Genomic DNA, 18,141 nt, shown 5'->3' with positions numbered 1-18,141 from the left:
AAGCAGGTGAGTGTGGGGGCACAGACCTGCAGGGAAATCCTTCCAGCCCAGGGGTGGAGGGCTGTACTCCTCTCTTCTTCCTGCTGTAGGGATGTACACACGATGGCCAGTGCTACAGCAGCCATTCTGGGCCACGTGTGGGGGGCACAGACCTGCAGGGAAATCCTTCCAGGCCAGGGGTGGAGGGCTGTACTCCTCCCTTCTCCTTCCTGCTGTAGGGATGTACACATGATGGCCGGTGCTACAGCAGCCACTCTGGGCCACGTGTGGGGGGCACAGACCTGCAGGGAAATCCTTCCAGGCCAGGGGTGGAGGGTTGTACTCCTCCCTTCTCCTTCCTGCTGTAGGGATGTACACATGATGGCCGGTGCTACAGCAGCCACTCTGGGCCACGTGTGGGGGGCACAGACCTACAGGGAAATCCTTTCAGCCCAGGGGTGGGGGCTGTACTCCTTTCTCCTTCCTGCTGTGGGGATGCAGACACGATGGCTGGTGCTACAGCAGCCACTCTGGACCACAAGGAGGAGAGGCATTCAGAGGTTGGGGAAATGTAAGCTGATGATATGAAAATCGTCCCAGGCCCCTGATACCCCAGCAGCCCTTGGGAATGTGTGTACTGCTCCACCCACTGTCCAGGGCTGGGGTGGGGTGGAGGGTGCGTCAGGATATAATCAGACTTGCTGAGGGGAATCCAGGGGTTCCAAGGTGCTCTGCCTCAGCTCTGCAGCCAACAGAGGTCCCCACAGTCTCTAGGGGGGCATTAAGGCATCCCCGGGGGCCTCCTGGAACTTGGGAATATCCACCCACGATCTGGGACTCAGCCTGGCCCAGTGCAGCTCGCTATCAGGTTTGTCAATGGAAAAAGGCAGTTTGCAGGTGTCCTGAGCAGGGAAGATGCCTGTGGCTTAATAAATGAAAGTAAGGAGAACCCCGGCAGTGGGGGCTACCCACCTCCCACGTCGCAGGCGGAGGAGAAGCAGGACAGATCAAAGGCTGTGGCCACCTGGCGTGCAGTCAGCTTCGCCATGCCATGCATGGCCTGCATGAACCGCAGTCGCGTCTCCGGGCTCTGGTAGTGCACATCCTGGAACACAGTGGGTGCTTAGGGGCACCAGAGAACACGGGCCGAGGGCTTGCCCAGCCTCTCCCTGGGGGTCGGGGGGAGAAGTGCAGGGCTCCAGAGCATGGGGGCTCAGCCACGCCTGGGCTGCAGAGGGGGCTTCATGCCACAGCTGTGTTGGGTACCCCGGTCTGTGTGGGGGCTGGGCTGGCTGGGGACAAAGGACCCCAAAGTGGTGGACGATCTCCTTGGAATCCCTTGGTCCACACCACAGCCTGAACTCCAAGCGTCTGAGTTTCACAATAGGCTTTTCCCAATAAAGCTTTTCACCCTGGAGGCTCCGGTGGTCCACAAACACCTCAGTGGAGGAAACCGGGAGAGAAGCCGCAATGTCTCTGCAGGTTCCCCGGCTCAGCCTTCACCGCAATAGTGCAGTGTGCAGAGGGGTCTCCTCTGAGAATTCCGGCGTGCAGCGGAGAAGCTCCTCCGAGCTTCTCCAATTCCCCCCTGGTGGCACCTACCCCGGGTCCCAGAGGAGCCCAGGCCCGTCCTGGCTCAGGGCTGTGTCCAGGGTTTGCCTGGACATCCCCTGTCCCCCCAGGGCAAGCAAGCACTGCTGAGGAATGCTTCTGAGCCCCGCTTCCAGCAGGACAGCCCGTCTCCATCCTGGCTCCCTAAATCCCGCAGGGCTCCCCGGCCCTCCCCTGCATGGGTGGCAGTGATGGGGCTCAGGGATCTGTCCTCTGTGATGCCCAGGCCGGCTGCTCACTCTGGCTCAGGGCCCCTGTCCATGCCTCTCGGCTTCTCTCTCCACCACTGGCTTCTCTCTCTCTGCCTCTTTCTCCCTTGGTCTCTGTCTGTCTCTGTGTGTCTCTGTCTTCCTCTTTCTGTCTTTGTCTCCCTCTGTGTGTCTCTGTCTCCTGTTTCTGTCTCTATCTGCCTCTGTCTCTCCAAGCCTCCCTGTCTCTGTCTCCCTACCTCATTGTCTCTCTGTCTCCCATCTCCATGTCTCTCATCTCCATGTCTCTGTCTCTTTGTCTCCCTCTGTCTCTGTCTCCCAAGTCTCCCTGTCTCTGTCTCTATCTCCCTGTCTCTGTCTCTCTCCCTATCTTACTATCTCTCTCTCTCTCCCATCTCTGTCTCTATCTCTCTTTGTCTCCCTCTATCTCTGTCTCCCTGTCTTTGTCTCCCATCTCCGTCTATCTCTGTCTTTCTGTCTCCCTGTCTCTGTCTGCCTCCATGTCTGTCTCTCTGTCTCTGTCTCCCTCTACCTTTCTGTCTGCCTGTCTCTCTCTGTGTCTCCCTCTGTCTGTCTGTCTCTCTCCGACATATGAACAAAGCCCCCGGCTCCCTGGGGCTCATCTCTGCATCACACACACTCAGTGCTCCCTGCCAAGGAGGAATGAGGGCGTGGCCAGCTGAGCCCACAGCAGACTCCCCACGCCTGGCTGGCACAGCCCTGCAGACCGAGACCCACCCATCTGCACAGGCCCCACGGACCCCACCACATCTCCCACGTCCACCTCAGAAAGGTTCTTGCCAGGGAAAGGGGAAGGAGGGGCGAGAGGATGCAGGGAGTGCTTTGCAAACAGCAGTCTCAGATAAGCGTCAATTCCATTGAAGCAAAGAAGAAACAGGGCATTCATTTAAGGCAGCCTGTCCAACTCCTTCCTATTTCTATTTTTCAGACAGAGTCTTGCTCTGTCACCCGGGCTGGAGTGCAGCAGCACCGTCAGGACTCACACTGCAGCCTTGCTAATCATACCTGGCTCATGGTTAATTTTTTTTTTTTTTTTTGAGACGGAGTCTCGCTGTGTTGCCCAGGCTGGGGGGCAGTGGCGTGATCTCAGCTCACTGCAACCACCACCTCCTGGGTTCAAGTGATTCTCCTGCCTCAGCCTCTTGAGTAGCTGGGACTACAGGCATGCACCACCATGCCCAGCTAATTTTTTTTGTATTTTTAGTAGAGACGGGGTTTCAGCGTGTTGGCCAGGCTGGTCTCACGCTCCTGACCTCAGGTGATCAGCCCGCCTTGGCCTCCCAAGCTAGCTGGGATTATAGGTTCATGTCACTGTGCCCAGCCTAATTGTTAATTTTTTGTAGAGATGGGGTCTCACTATGTTGCCCAGGCTGGTCTCAACTCATCCTCCCAACTTGGCCTCCCAAAGTGCTGGGAATGACAGCTGTGAGCCCCTAAGCATGGCCTTCAAACCTGTTTCTAGGAGGAAATTCTATTTTCATCAGCTGCTGGATAACAGTGGAGGATGTCTACCTTGCACCTGTTTCAGGGCAGAGTGACACAACAGCCACAGCACTAAGGTCTCCAGGCAGAACGAGCCGAGCCTTTGGGATCTGTCAGACCGGAGCCAGACTGATCAAGGTGCCTACTGATCTGTGTGTCAAAGTGCCTTAGCAAAATGCATGCTAGATAGAAAGGTGTCCGCGGCGGTGTTATACTACCTGGAACGGATCTTCTGCCTTCTTCCCCAACGCCCTGTGGTACTGGTTTCTTCCCTCTCGGATGGCAAACTCCAGGTATGTAAAGAGGTTCCAGGTGAGGTCATTATTTTGCATGATGAAGCCGTGCAGGGAGTATTCACCATCTGATGCCAGGTAGAGGTTTGCTGTCTCTGTGTTACTGTAACCTGAAGAAACAGGGACAGTCCTGTGACCTCCTAATGAGAAAATCCAAGGAAACCTGACCGTAGGGGATGTATCATTGAGATGTTAAAATAAACATCATCCATCTGACTATAGCAAACCGTACACTCAAGGAAACCTGACCGTAGGGGATGCATCACTGAGATGTTAAACATCATCCATCTGACTATAGCAAACCGTACACTCAAGGTCCGCTGGGTGGGAAAACAGCAGCCACCACGCCCCAGCTGTCGACTGCTGTAACTGTTACCCACTGAGGCTGATCCTTCATGGTTGTGGCCATCCTCAAGTTCCCAGTTATGCAGGCAAACACCCATCTAGGTGTGGCTGTGGAGGTGCACTGTAGCTGGCATTTGCATCTACCATCAGTTTGACTTTAAGGAGATTAACCCCCCAAAATGTGCACTGGCCTCATCCAGCTCACTGAAAACCCCAGAAGCAAACTGAGCTTTCCTGGAGGAGAAATTCCACTTGAAGATGGAAGCAGCAGCTCTTGCCTGAGCTTCCAGCCTGCTGGCCTGCCCTGTGGATTTTGGACTTGCCAGCCTGCACAATCATGGAAGTCCTTAAGATAAATTTCCTAAGTTATATCCTAGGGGTTCTGTTACGCTGGAGAGCCCCAAATGATACAGGGAACTTCATCCTCCACCCACGTCATGTCCAGGTCAGCTGTCCATAGACCCAGCCCCCAAGCTCCCTTCCAGGATGCCCCCTCCCACAGAAGGAGGCTGGAAGGTGGAGGACTTGTCAGTGGAGACCCATATATGGGAACAGATGGCCTCGCACCACTCCGATCCTCCTGTGTAAGAAACAGCCCTGTGTTCATGTTAATGATGAAATATTATTTTCCCACCGAGCTGACCCTGAGTGTACAGTTTGCTATAGTCAGATAGATGACATTTATTTTCATCATGAATAAATGGTGAGACCTATGGTGAAGCAGGAGCAGCCTGTGCAGATGTGGAACTGCTCCTAGGACTCAGCTGCACAAAGCATTGTTAAAAAGAGTTAGAACAAGCTTTCATGGTGCCAGAGATGAAAAGCCTTTCTCCATATTCATCATTTTCTTTTTTTAAGTTTTTTTTTATTTTTTTTGAGATGGAGTCTTGCTGTGTCTCCCAGGCTGGAGTGCAGTGGCATGATCTCAGCTCACTGCAAGCTCCGCCTCCTGGGTTCATGCCATTCTCCTGCCTCAGCCTCCCGAATAGCTGGGACTACAGGCGCCCGCCACCATGCCCGGCTAATTTTTTGTATTTTTAAGTAGAGACGGGGTTTCACCGTGTTAGCCAGGATGGCCTTGATCTCCTGACCTCGTGATCCGCCCACCTCGGCCTCCCAAAGTGCTGGGATTACAGATGCGAGCCACCACACCTGGCCTATTCATCATTATTTTCAATACAGGAGAATGGTACTGAACTGCTCTAGCTGGGGAAGATATTCTGCCTTCTATGTTCCAACCCCTAAGGATATAGTCATGTCTCTGTGGTAAGGGCACAGCCTTTGGGGCCTCAACCAGTGCATGCTTTGTCTCCTAATCACAGAAGCACAACCACCTCTGCGCAGGTGTCGTCTGTCTTCCTGCCCTTCCCAAGCTACTCAAGGACTTGGCCATGTGCTATCTGTTCTAGCACCACGCTGAAGAGTTCTGTTCAATTCAGAAAACACATTGTCATCCATCCATCCATCTACCCATTCACCCACCCATCTAGTTATCCACCCACCCACCCATCTAATCATCCACCCATCCATCACTCATCTATGCATTCCCCCACCCATCCACCCATCTACCCACTCATCCATCCATTCCCCCACCCAACTACCCATCCAGTGATCCACTGATACATCTATCATCCATCCTGCCACCCATCTGGCCACCCACCCATCCATCTATTCACCCACCCTCCCAATCATCCACCCAGCCATGCACCCATCCATCCACTCATCCATCCACCCACCTACCCATCCATCCATCCACTGATGGATCCACTGATCCATCCACCCATGCATGCATCCATCCATCCACATCCATTTATCCATTCATTCCCCCACCCATCCAATCATCCATCCATCCATCCATCCATCCACCCATCTATTCACCCACACTCCCAATCATCCACCCAGCCATGTGCCCATCCATCCACTCATCCATCCATTCACACGCCCACCCATCCACATGCCCACTCATCCATCTGTCCACACATCCATCCACTCACCCATCCATCCACACATCCATCTGTCCGTCCGTCCATCCATCCACCCACCCATCCACTTGCCCACCCATCTGTGCACCCATCCACCGATTCATTGATCCATCCATCCATCTACCCACCTTTCATTTATCCATCCATCCATCCACCCATCCATCCACATGCGCACTCATCCATCCATCCACACATCCATTCACCCACCTACCCATCCAGTCATCCTCCCTTCCATCCACACATCCATCCATCTATCTATCCACTCACCCACTCATCCATCCACCCATCCATCCACTTACTCATCCACCGATTCATCGACCCATCCATCCATCTACCCACCCTTTCATTTATCAATCCACTTCTCCATCCACCCACCCACCCACCCATCCATCCACCTTCCCATCCATGCATCTATCCATTGATCGATCCATCCATCCATCCTTCCTCCCATCCATCTATCCACCTACCATCCATCCATCTATCCATCCATTTATATATCTATCAACTCTACCCATCATCTGTGTATCTATGTATCTGTCATCTCTGTATCGTCAATCTATATCAAGGTACCTATGCATTTATCATCTATCTGTGTATCTGTCTACCCATCCATCCACCTTATCTGTCTATAAAAATAAATAAGCAAGTAAATCAATGTCTGTGTGCACCCTGTTGGGTTCTGTTTCTCAGGAGAACATGGACTGATACAGCCCCTTTGAGACTAGAGCCCACAAGGAGGTCGCCCTTCTCCTATGTGCTCACAGCCGCCACTGTTCCCTCTCTGTTGTTCACCCTCTGCTTCTCACCCTTTTGGGAAAAGCAGCATTCCTGAGGGCAGAGGGACAGAAGGTCTGGCCCTCCTTCCTCGCTCTGCCCAGGATCCAGGTCACCTTCCCTCAGTGACTTCCACCTGCAAAGATTCTCAGAGCAAAACCTGCTGGGCCCTGTCACCTTGCTCTGTCTTCTCCAGGACGCCCATGGCAGCACAGACGTCCAGAAGCCTCTCCGTTCCACTCGCAGAGGCGTCCACTTTGCTGGCAATATCTGCAGCCTTCTGGGGTGCTTCATCTTTTAACAAATCAAACACCTTCAGCTTGCAAGCGGTGAATAAGGCCTGTTAAAAACAAGTGCAGAGAGACTCATTAAGTCACTTGTCAAGTACTTTTTACTCCCACAGACCCAAAAGATGGAGGCCAACATTGTCGAAAGTATACAACTTGGCCACTGAGCCTTGTTTCACAGAGAACAGTGGGGATTTATAGGATCAAATCCCCAACTAAAAACAAGGCATACACAAGGTAAAAGCACATCAACGAATATCATGCAGAAAAACCAGCCCATGGGAGAAAAATCAACATGCTGCAGATATGGGCTGAGTTCAAAACCCATATGTTGAACTCCTAATCCCCCCAGTCCCTCAGGATGTGACTGTATTTGTAGGCAGGGTTTTAAAGAAGTGATGCAGGTAAAATGAAGTCATTTGCGTGGACCCTAATCCAATAGGACTAGGGTCCCTATAAGAAAAGGAGATGAGGACACAGACACACACAGAGGGACGAGCCTGTGAGGACACAGGGAGAAGACGGCATCTCCAAGCCCAGGAGAGAGGCCTCAGGAGGAACCAGCCCTGCCCACACCTGGATCTCGGACTTCCAGCCTCCAGGACTGTGGGAGAATCAGTGTCTGTTGTTTATCAGCCACCTGGTGGTGGTTTAATAATCACCACTTGGTAAATTAGAGACACAGATGGAATGTGCCGTAACCACCTTGATTCCTTATTCACTGCGTGTTCTCTCTCCTGATGATGAATGACAGGCAGTGTCATCAGCCTGGTCTCCCTGTCTCCAAACCTGCACCCCTCCTGCACCTGACAGCCCCATCTCTGCTTCCCAGAGGACACCCTGTGAGGGACCCCTGGTGTTGGGAGGGCTGCATCCCTTCTAGGATGCCACCGGGAGGAGCCCCTGAACAGAAGAGCTCAAAGATGGGGCCTCAGGCCGGGCGTGGTGGCTCACACCTGTAATCCCAGCACTTTAGGAGGCTGAGGGGGGGTGGATCAGCTGAGGTCAGGAGTTCGAGACCAGCCCGGCCAACACAGCGAAACCCCATCTCTACTAAATATACAAAAATTAGCTGGGCTTGGTGGTGGGTGCCTGTAATCAGGAGGCTCCTCAGGATCTCCTCTTGAGATTCTTAATTACATCTGCCAAGACCCCTTTTTAAAACAAGGGCCCATTCACAGATTCTGGGCATCAGGCTACAGACAGATCTTTCAGGAGGACCAGTTATGCAGGAGGCTGAGGCAGGAGAATCGCTTGAATCCGGGAGGTGGAGGTTGCAGTGAGCCGAGATCATGCCATTGCACTCCAGCCTGGATGACAGAGCCAGACTCCGTCTCAAAAACAAAAAGAAAAAGAAAAAAGGGTCTTTGCAGACGTAAGCTATGGGACTTCAGATGAGTTGGAGTCAGTGAATTAGGGAGACCTCAAAATCCAATGACAGCTTTCCTTCTAAGAGACGGAAGAAGAGACACAGACACAGGAGGAAGCCACGTGGAGACAGAGGCAGAGACTGGAGTAATGTGGCCACAAGCCCAGGGATGCCTGGAGCCCCCAGGAGCTGGGAGAGGCAGGAAGGATCCTCCCCCGGGGCCTCCAGAAAGAACTAGATACAACTGTAATGGACTGAACTGTGGTCCTGAAAGATCTGTCCATACCCTGATCCCCAGAATCTGTGGATGGGCCCTTGTTTTAAAAAGGGGTCTTGGCAGATGTAATTAAGAATCTCAAGAGGAGATCGTCATGAAGAAGGGTGGACTCCAAGTCCAATGACAGGTGTCCTTGTAAGAGACAGAGGAGGAGACACAGACACAGAGGATGAGGCCACATGGAGATGGAGGCAGACACTGGAGTGACGCGGCCACAAGCCCAGCAATGCCTGGAGCCCCCAGGAGCTGGGAGAGGCAGGAAGGACCCTTTCCTAGAACTTTCGGAGAAAGCGTGGCCCTGATACAACCTGACCTCAGACTGCCAGCCTCCAGGACTGTGAGAAGTAAATTCCCTTTGATTTAAGCTCAGTGTGTAGGGTCATTTGTGAAATGCGGCCTGAGGAGACAGACACAGGTACCTTCGATAGTTTAAAGCCGTCAATCAGCTCCAGGAGGCGTGTCGGGAATGGAGGCAGGGTCTCCCGAGTCCTGTGACACTCAGCCTCTGCCGTGGCCTGTCCCATCGCTCCCGCCTCGGCCTTCTCATCGCGGCTGCCCGTGTCCCTCTGAGCAGGCTCTGAGCCGCCCCTCTCCACGTCACTGAGATCTTCAAAGGTGTCCACGGTCGGGATGGACCCGTACGGGTCCTCCGGGCGGGGCGGGTAGTAGAGCTCCACCAGCTGCTTGCAGAAGTGGTTCAGCGGGAATCCCACCACGTTCAGGAAGTCCCCGTGTACAGATTCCACCAGCATGCCGCCCAAGGCCTGGATCCCGTAGCCGCCAGCTTTGTCCCTGGGTGGGCAGGGGAAGGGAAGAGGTGACAATGGGGAGAAAAGTTTCTGGGTCTGAAAATTTCACGGCTGGGAGGCCGAGGCGGGCGGATCACAAGGTTGGGAGATCGAGACCATCCTGGCTAACACGGTGAAACCCCGTCTCTACCAAAAAAAAATACAAAAAATTAGCCAGGCGTGGTGGCAGGCGCCTGTGGTGTCTCAAAAAAAAAAATTTCACGGCAACGCCGGGCACGGTGGCTCACACCTGTAATCCCAGCACTTTGGGAGGCTGAGGTGGGCGGATCACGAGGTCAGGAGATCGAGACCATCCTGGCTAACACGGTGAAACCCCGTCTCTACTAAAAATACAAAAATTAGCCGGGCATTGTGGCCGGTGCCTGTGATCCCAGCTACCCAGGAGGCTGAGACAGGAGAATCACTTGAACCCAGGAGAATACTTCAGATCTGGTGTGCTGGCAATTTTCCAGTAAGACACACTGTTCTTCTAAACCACAGTCAACAGGCTGTAAAGAGCCTTGAGCTTCTTCTCTCATCTTTTTTTTTTTTTTTTTTTTTAAAAAAGACAGAGTCTTGCTCTGTTGCCCAGTCTGGAGTGCAGTGACACAATCTCGGCTCACTGCAACCTCCGCCTGCTGGGTTCAAGCGATTCTCTTGTCTCGGCCTGCTGCGTAGCTGGCATTACAGGCACCTGCCACCACACCTGGCTAATTTTTCTATTTTTAGTGGAGATGGGGGTTTCACCATGTTGGCCACGATGGTCTCGAACTCCGGACCTCAGGTGATCCGCCTGCCTCGGCCTCCCAAAGTGCTGGGATTACAGGCATGAACCACCGTGTCTGGCCCTCTTTTTCTTATCTATTTATTTTTTTTCAAGACAGGGTCTCACTCTGTTGTTCAGGCTGAAGTGCAGTGGTACATTCTTGCTTCACTGCTCCCTCAAAATTCTGGGCTCAAATGCTCTAACCTCAGCCTCCCACGTAGCAGGGACACACGTAGATGTGTGTCAACACTCTCAGCTAGTTTTATCATTTTTTGTAAAGATGGGGTTTCGCCATGTTGCCCAGGCTGGTCTCGAACTCCTGGGCTCAAGTGATCCTCCCGTCTTGGCTTGAGCTACTGTGCCCGGCCTGTCTTTCTTTAAATGTATATAAACATTTAAAGTATGTATGAAAGTTCAGGTGTTGGGCTGGGCGTGGTGGCTCCCAGCGCTTCGGGAGGCTGAGACAGGCAGATCACCTGAGGTCAGGAGTTCGAGACCAGCCTGGCCAACATGGCAAAACCCCTTCTCTACTAAAAATAAAAAATTCACCAGGCGTGGCGGTGGGTACCTGTAGTCCCAGCTACTCGGGAGGCTGAGGCAGGAGAATGGCGTGAACCCCGAGGGGCGGAGCTTGCAGTGAGCCGAGATCGCGCCACTGCACTCCAGCCTGGGCGACAGAGCGAGACTCTGTCTCAAAAACAAACAAACAAACAAACAAAAACAATTAGCCAGGTGTGGTGGTATGCGTCTGTACACCCAGCCACTAGAGGGGCTGAGGTGAGAGGATCATTTTGACTCGAGAGGTTGATGCTGCAGTGAGCTATGACTGTGCCGCTGCACTCCAGCCCGGGTGACAGAGTGAGACCCTGTCTCAGAAAAAAATAACAAAACTATTTATATAAATATATGAAATAAACATTTTATACAAATGTATTTATATACATATATTTATATATTTTATATATGTTTATAATATGAAAATATATTTTATATAATTATATACTTATATAACATAATGTATTATGTTATATATAATTAATATGTATAGTTACATATATTTAATTAATATATAATTTACATATAATCACACACTTTATACTAATTATGTAATATGTATTAATATGCAGTTACATATTAATCATACTTAATACATATTATATATTATCCATATCATATTCATATATAATTCTATATTATATAAATAAAATATAATCATATAATATATAATAATTATATAATATATAATTATATAATTATACAATATATAAATCATATAATATATAATTATATAACATATAATTATTTTATTATAATACATAATCGATTATTTTATAATTATATATAATTATTATATAATTGATTATATATATCTATTATAACTACCTATTATATAATCTAACAGTTATATAACCTATCATATAATCTATTATAACAGTATTATAATGGTATATAATCATATTACATTAATATTAATCATTACTTAATATTAAAATTAATCATTAAAAATTAATCATTAAATATCAATCAAAATTATTAATATATAATCTATATTATAATCTGGATGTAATATGGTTATATATATTACAGTATAATCTATTACAGTATATAAAATATATAATGTATAATTTGTATAATGTATAATTATATATAATTAATAGAATATATAATGTGGAATACATAAATTATATATAATTATAAATATAATTATATCATGTTACATGATATAATGTATAATTATGTAGACATTATATATGATGTAGATAAATATAATACATATAAATGCAAATGGTGGATGATGAAGTGAAGCTGATGGGTGCAGGCATAGCTCCCACACTCACCGATCTTTGGAAGGGATGACGGGATCACCTCTTAGGGTGACTTTGCATCACACAGTTTATTCGTGCTAATTGCAGCCAGCGTCCTGGGCACAGACCACTGGGGTCTCCTCCTCCCACCGCGTGAACTTCTGTACCCCTGCCCAGCACCTCCCCAGTCCCCACCGCAGCCCAGCGTTGGCTCCCACCCTGCCCCTCTCTGTCCTGCGAGTTTGGCTCTTTGAGCCTCCATGGATCAGTGTGGGGGTGAAGGGTTTGTGCTTCTGAGGCGGGCGACTCTCCGTCTGCCACACGGCCTCAGCAGCAGGGCCTCCTTCTTTCCCAAAGGCTGGGTGGGACACCCCATGTGTGAGGGTGGCCAGGCTTCCATACGTGTCCCCCGTCCCCCCACCGCCCCCGAGACTCACATGGGCTCCCCACTGTGGATGTATTCCCAGAGAAGCTCCTCAGACAGCTCCGAGAACTTCACCTTCGTTTCCTCGTAGAATTCCGAGACCCTGGTGTCCAGCTGATGGTCTGCAAGGACAGAGCCCTGGGGATGAGTGTGGACGCCAGCTTGTCACCTCCGTGCCCTGACAGCTGCATGGCTGTGCTGTGGAGGTGTGTACTCGAGCGTAGCACACAGTTCAGATATGGATGGTTCATGGGGGAATAAGGTTCATTTCAGACAAGAAAAGAGAGAAAGGGGCCAGGCGCGGTGGCTCATGCCTGTAATCCCAGCACTTTGGGAGGCCGAGGTGGGCGGATCACGAGGTCAGGAGTTTGAGACCAGTCTGGCTAACGTGGTGAAACCCCGTCTCTACTAAAAATACAAAAAAATTAGCCGGGCGTGGTGGCGGGTGCCTGTAGTCCCAGCTACTCAGGAGGCTGAGGTAGGAGAATGGTGAACCTCCAGGTGAGGTGGAGGTGAACCCAGGAGGCAGAGCTTGCAGTGAGCCGAGATCGCCCCACTGCACTCCAGCCTGGGCAACAGAGCGAGACTCCACCTCTAAAAAAAAAAAAAACAAACAAACAGCACTTTGGGAGGCCGAGGCGGGTGTGGATCACCAGAGGCCAGGGGTTCAAGACCAGCCTGGCCAAACCCCATCTCTACTGAAAATACAAAAATCAGCTGGGTGTGGTGGCGCGTGCCTGTCATCCCAGCTACTTGGGAGGCTGAGGCAGGAGAATCGCTTGAACCCGGAAGGTGGAGGTTGCAGTGAGCAGAGATGGCGCCACTGTACTGCAGCCTGGGTGACAGAGCGAGACTCTGTCTCTAAATAAATAAATAAATAAAAAATAAACAGATGTTTGGTCTCTGCCTCAGGGTCCGGACACAGCGCCCCCGAATCCCGGGAAATCTGTTGAGTGACAGGAGCGAAAGCAGGCGTTTTGCTGTGTGGTGACAAACCCCTTCATCCACAGGGGAGCTTATGTTAATGAGGGGACTTTGGGAAAGGGCAGGCTCTGGTTCTCATGGGAACCTGCCAGGGATTTGCGGGTGGGAGGTTTGGCAGATGGAGTTTGCTCCCCAGTAGCGGCTGATGTGATTAATCTTGGCCTTTTAAGAGACCGAGAAGGGGCCGGGCGCGGTGGCTCACGCCTGTTATCCCAGCACTTTGGGAGGCCGAGGTGGGCGGATCATGAGGTCAGGAGATCGAGAGCATCGTGGCTGACACGGTGAAACCCTGTCTCTGCTAAAAAAAAAAAAATAGAAAAAATCAGCCAGGTGTGGTGACAGGTGCCTGCAGTCCCAGCTACTCGGGAGGCTGAGGCAGGAGAATGGCGTGAACCTGGGAGGCGGAGCTTGCAGTGAGCCGAGATGGCACCAGTGTGCTCTAGCCTGGGCGACACAGCGAGACTCCGTCTCAAAAGAGAAACCCAGAAGGACAGGGTTCAGGGAGCTTCTGGTGGGTGAACACGTAAGGGTGTGGGGGGAGCTGTGCCACGGTGGGCATGGAGGCTGCATACTTCCTGCACCCGGCACCCCGCACTGTGCCTGGCTTCTGTCTGACACTCCCTGACCTGCTCCTTCGTCACAAACGCGCAACCTGGGAAGGAAAGTGCTGCCCTGAGTTCTGTGAGCCCCTCGAGCAAATGACCCAACCTGAGCAGGTGCTTGGAGGAACCCCCCAGTGAGCAGCAGGTAGGTCAGAAAAGTACAGGTGTGCCCAGGGATATGGGGCTGGCGTCTTCGCGGGGAGGTCCCATGGAACCCCGCCCTTCACCTGTGGGGTCTGCGCTAACTGCGACGGCTAGTGTCAGAACTGACTGAATTCTACGAGGCCTCCTGGTGTCCGCCAACAAGCTGGGAATGGGTTGGTGCACACCTGCAGTCCCAGCAATATGGTGAGAGAACTGCCTGGGCCGGGCGCCATGGTGCACACCTGCAGTCCCAGCACTTTGGGAGGCTGAGATGGAAGGATTTCTTCAGCCCAGGAGTTCCAGACCAGTCTGGGCAACATAGCAAGACCCCACCTATGAGCCAGGTGTGGTGGCGTGTGCCTGTAGTCTCTGTGACTCTAGAGGCTGAGGCAGGAGGATTGCTGGAGCCCAGGAGGTTGAGGCTGCAGTGAGCTATGATCACACCACTGCACTCCAGCCATGGGTGACAGAGGGAGACCCTGTCTCAAAAAAAAAAAAAAAAAAAAAAAAAAGAAAAAGAAAGGCCGGGCACAGTAGTTCACGCCTGTAATCCCAGCACTTTGGGAGGCTGAGGCCGATGGATCACCTGAGGTCAAGAGTTCGAGACCAGCCTGACCAATGTGGTGAAACCTGTCTCTATTAAAAATACAGAAGTTAACCAGGCACGGTGGCAGGCACCTATAATCCCAGCTACTCAGAAGGCTGAGGCAGGAGAACTGCTTGAACCCAGGAGGCGGGGGTTGCAGTGAGCTCAGATTGCACCTCTGCACTCCAGCCTGGGTGACAGAGTGAGACTCCGTCTCAAAAAAAAAAAAAAAAGAAAAAAGAAAACGGCAAAATAGCCTGGGCGTGGTGGCTCACACCTGTAATCCCAACACTTTGGGACACTGAGGCAGGTGGATCACCTGAGGTCAGGAGTTCGAGACCAGCCTGACCAACATGGAGAAACCCCGTCTCTACTAAAAATACAAAAATTAGCCGGCCATGGTGGCGGGTGCCTGTAATCCCAGCTACTGAGGCAGAAGGATCTCACTCGAACTTGGGAGGCAGAGGTTGCACTGAGCTGAGATTGTGCCACTGCACTCCAGCCTGGGTAAGACAGCGAGACTCCATCTCAAAAAAAAAAAAAAAGAAGAAAAAGACAAACCACACATCTTCCTTCGTCCTACACACTCTTCCAAATCCGCCGACAACTTTCTCAAGCAGGACATAGGCACAAACCCCTCTGGGGATGGGGGTGGGCGACTGTCCTCCTCCCCCCTCAAGCCCAGGGTCCCGAGAATGTCCCAGGTTCTTGTTGCGGCCTCTGGGGGAACCCGATCCCCGGGCTGCGGTTACCTTTGCTGGAGCACTGGACAATCGCGACGCCTGTGAACACGCTGTGTTCTCTCCCGCTCAACCTGCAAGACACAAGCGGTGACCACGTGACCGTGCTGTGACCCGTGGGAGCTACAAAACGAGTTTCTCAAAACCAGGGAGGCAGCAAGGCATCCTTGGTCCTGGCTCCGTCCCCAACCTCTTCTCCCCGATCGTCCCGCTGTGGGGTCTCCAGGGAAACCTTTACGGAGAGGCCGGGGAAGGGGTCACAAATCCCACCAGCAGTGGTCCTGACGGGAGGCCCCAGGCCAGGCAGCTCTCAGCTGGGCCTATGGCAGGCGGGGGGTGCGTCTCTTCCATGTCCTGGGATGGCAATGAGGTGCCAGCCTATGGGATCAGATGCAGGACGCCCAGTGGGAAGGACAGGGCACTGCCAACTTCTCGTGACCCCAACAGTCTGCAGTGGGCATGAGACACTCTGGGATCAGTGCTGCAGAATCCTAGAGAAGGATGAGCATGGAGGGATAGTGCCTGCCTCCCTACATAGCTCAGAGAGCAGAGCTCAGACAACACAGCTCACACAGCACGGCTCAGACAGCACAGCTCACGGAGCACAGCTCAGACAGCACAACTCACACAGCAGAGCTCACACAGCACAGATCAGACAGATGAGCTCACACAGCGCACCCGAGACAGCACAGCTCAGACAGACGAGCACAGACCAAAAAGCTCGGACGGCAGAGCTGAGACAGATCCACCCTGCTCCCCAGGACACCCGGCCGGATATCACAGCTACTCTGTGGCCCAGAACCCCAGACGGCTCTGAGGCCAACACGGTGCTTACAGGGACAGCATCCTGTGGGCGTCCTGCTTGTCCACCGGCTTCTCCAGAATCAGCCCCCCGACCGTCTGCGAGAGGAAGGGAACGGAGGGAGTTGGTTCCCCTGCCTAAGTCAGGCCTGTGCAAGCCCCACAGTCCCATTCACAGAAGTCACTTGTTTTATGGAAATGAAGTTGACACGTCCTGAGAGTCGCCGTTTCAAACAACTAACCGGAGTTATCATGTTGTACCACCCCTACCTGCCTGGTTCCAGAATGTTCTGGTTCCAGAATGTTCTGTTCACTCCAGAAGGAGACCCTGTCCCCATGCAGCTGTCCCTCCCCAAGGGCCCTCCCCAGATCCTGGTAACCACCCATCCTCTTTCTTTCACTGTGCGTTTGCCTGTGGCAGACATGGCGTAGTAATGGAATCCGGCAATGTGTGGTCCTCCGTGGCTGGATTCTGTCACTGAGTGTGACGTCCTCAACGTTCATCCATGTTGCAGCCTGTTTCGCAGACTTGTTCCTTTTCTTTTTTTTTTTTTTTTTTGAGATGGAGTCTCACTCTGTCGCCCAGGATGGAGTGCAGTGGCGCAGTCTCGGCTCACTGCAACCTCCGCCTCCAGGGTTCAAGTGATTCTCCTGCCTCAGCCTCCCTAGTAGCTGGGATTACAGGCATGCGCCACCACCATGCCCGGCTAATTTTCATTATTATTTATTTATTTATTTATTTTTTGAGACAGAGTCTCGCTCTGTCGCCCAGGCTGGAGTGCAGTGGCGCAATCTCGGCTCACTGCAAGCTCTGCTCCTGGGTTCACGCCATTCTCCTGCGTCAGCCTCCCCAGTAGCTGGGACTATAGGCGCCCGCCACCACGCCCGGCTAATTTTTTGTATTTTTAGTAGAGACGGGGTTTCACCATGGTAGCTACGATAGTCTTGATCTCTGGACCTCGTGATCCACCTGCCTCGGCCTCCCAAAGTGCTGGGATGACAGGTGCCCACCACCACGCCCAGCTAATTTTTGTATTTTTAGTACAGACGGGGTTTCGCCTCGTTGGGCCAGGGTGCTCTCAAACTCCTGACCTCAGGTGATTCGCCCACCTCAGCCTCCCAAAGTGCTGGGATTACAGGCGTGAGCCACCGTGCCCAGCCAGCCTCGTTCCTGTTCATGGCTGCGTAGTATTCCACTGTGTGTGGATGGACTATGTAATTACCCATTTATCCACTGACGGACACTTAAGCTGTTTCTCCCCTTTAGCTGTTGTGAATAGTGCTGCTGTGAACGTTCATGTAGAAGTTTTTGGTGGAACACCTGTTTTAAATCCTTTTGGGTATGTACTTAAAAGTAGATGTATTAGTCTGACCGGGCCACCATAGCGAAGTCCTATAACCCGGGTGGCTTAAACTACAGAAATTTATTCTCCTACGGTCGTGGAGATTGGAAGGGCGAGATCAAGGTGTGGGCAGGGCTGGTTCCTCCTGAGGCCTCTCTCTCGGGCTTGTAGACGCCATCTTTTCTCTGTCCTCACGTGATTGTCCCTCTGTGTGTGCCTGTGTCCTCATCTCCTCTTCTTATGGGATGTCTTAGTCCATTTCAGGCTGCTATCACAGAACACCATAGACTGGGTGGCTTATAAACAACAGACATGGGCTGGGCGTGGTGGCTCATGCCTGTAATCCCAGCACTTTGGGAGGCCGAGGTGGGCGGATCACGAGGTCAACAGTTCGAGACCATCCTGTCCAACATGGTGAAACCCCGTCTCTACTAAAAATACAAAAAAATTAGCCACGCGTGGTGGCGCACACCTGTAGTCCCTGCTACTCGGGAGGCTGAGGCAGGAGAATCATTTAAACTCGGGAGGT

The 18,141-nt window shown here is 51.8% G+C and overlaps 1 protein-coding gene across 5 annotated transcripts in view; it reads right to left on the bottom strand.

The window, feature by feature from the left end:
- ASMTL (acetylserotonin O-methyltransferase like) overlaps positions 1 to 18,141 on the bottom strand; it is a 40,681-nt gene that overhangs the window by 11,159 nt on the left and 11,381 nt on the right. Inside the window, exons 4-11 of one of the 5 annotated variants that reach the window (XM_030808643.1) lie at positions 16,304 to 16,368; positions 15,481 to 15,542; positions 12,426 to 12,534; positions 9,049 to 9,421; positions 6,874 to 7,036; positions 3,521 to 3,705; positions 952 to 1,084; positions 153 to 410 (exon numbers count right to left, since the gene is read on the bottom strand). In XM_030808643.1, the coding sequence (XP_030664503.1) occupies positions 153 to 410; positions 952 to 1,084; positions 3,521 to 3,705; positions 6,874 to 7,036; positions 9,049 to 9,421; positions 12,426 to 12,534; positions 15,481 to 15,542; positions 16,304 to 16,368 (1,348 nt within the window). The remainder of the gene's footprint in view (positions 1 to 152; positions 411 to 951; positions 1,085 to 3,520; positions 3,706 to 6,873; positions 7,037 to 9,048; positions 9,422 to 12,425; positions 12,535 to 15,480; positions 15,543 to 16,303; positions 16,369 to 18,141) is intronic. The other 4 variants (XM_030808644.1, XM_030808646.1, XM_030808645.1 and 1 more) reach the window with 4 other exon arrangements.

The sequence above is a fragment of the Nomascus leucogenys genome, unplaced genomic scaffold (assembly GCF_006542625.1).
Source record: "Nomascus leucogenys isolate Asia unplaced genomic scaffold, Asia_NLE_v1 000680F_127822_qpd_obj, whole genome shotgun sequence".
NCBI lineage: Eukaryota > Metazoa > Chordata > Mammalia > Primates > Hylobatidae > Nomascus > Nomascus leucogenys.
Note: the sequence above shows the minus strand (reverse complement) of the source record. Positions and strands in the feature narration are given on the sequence as shown.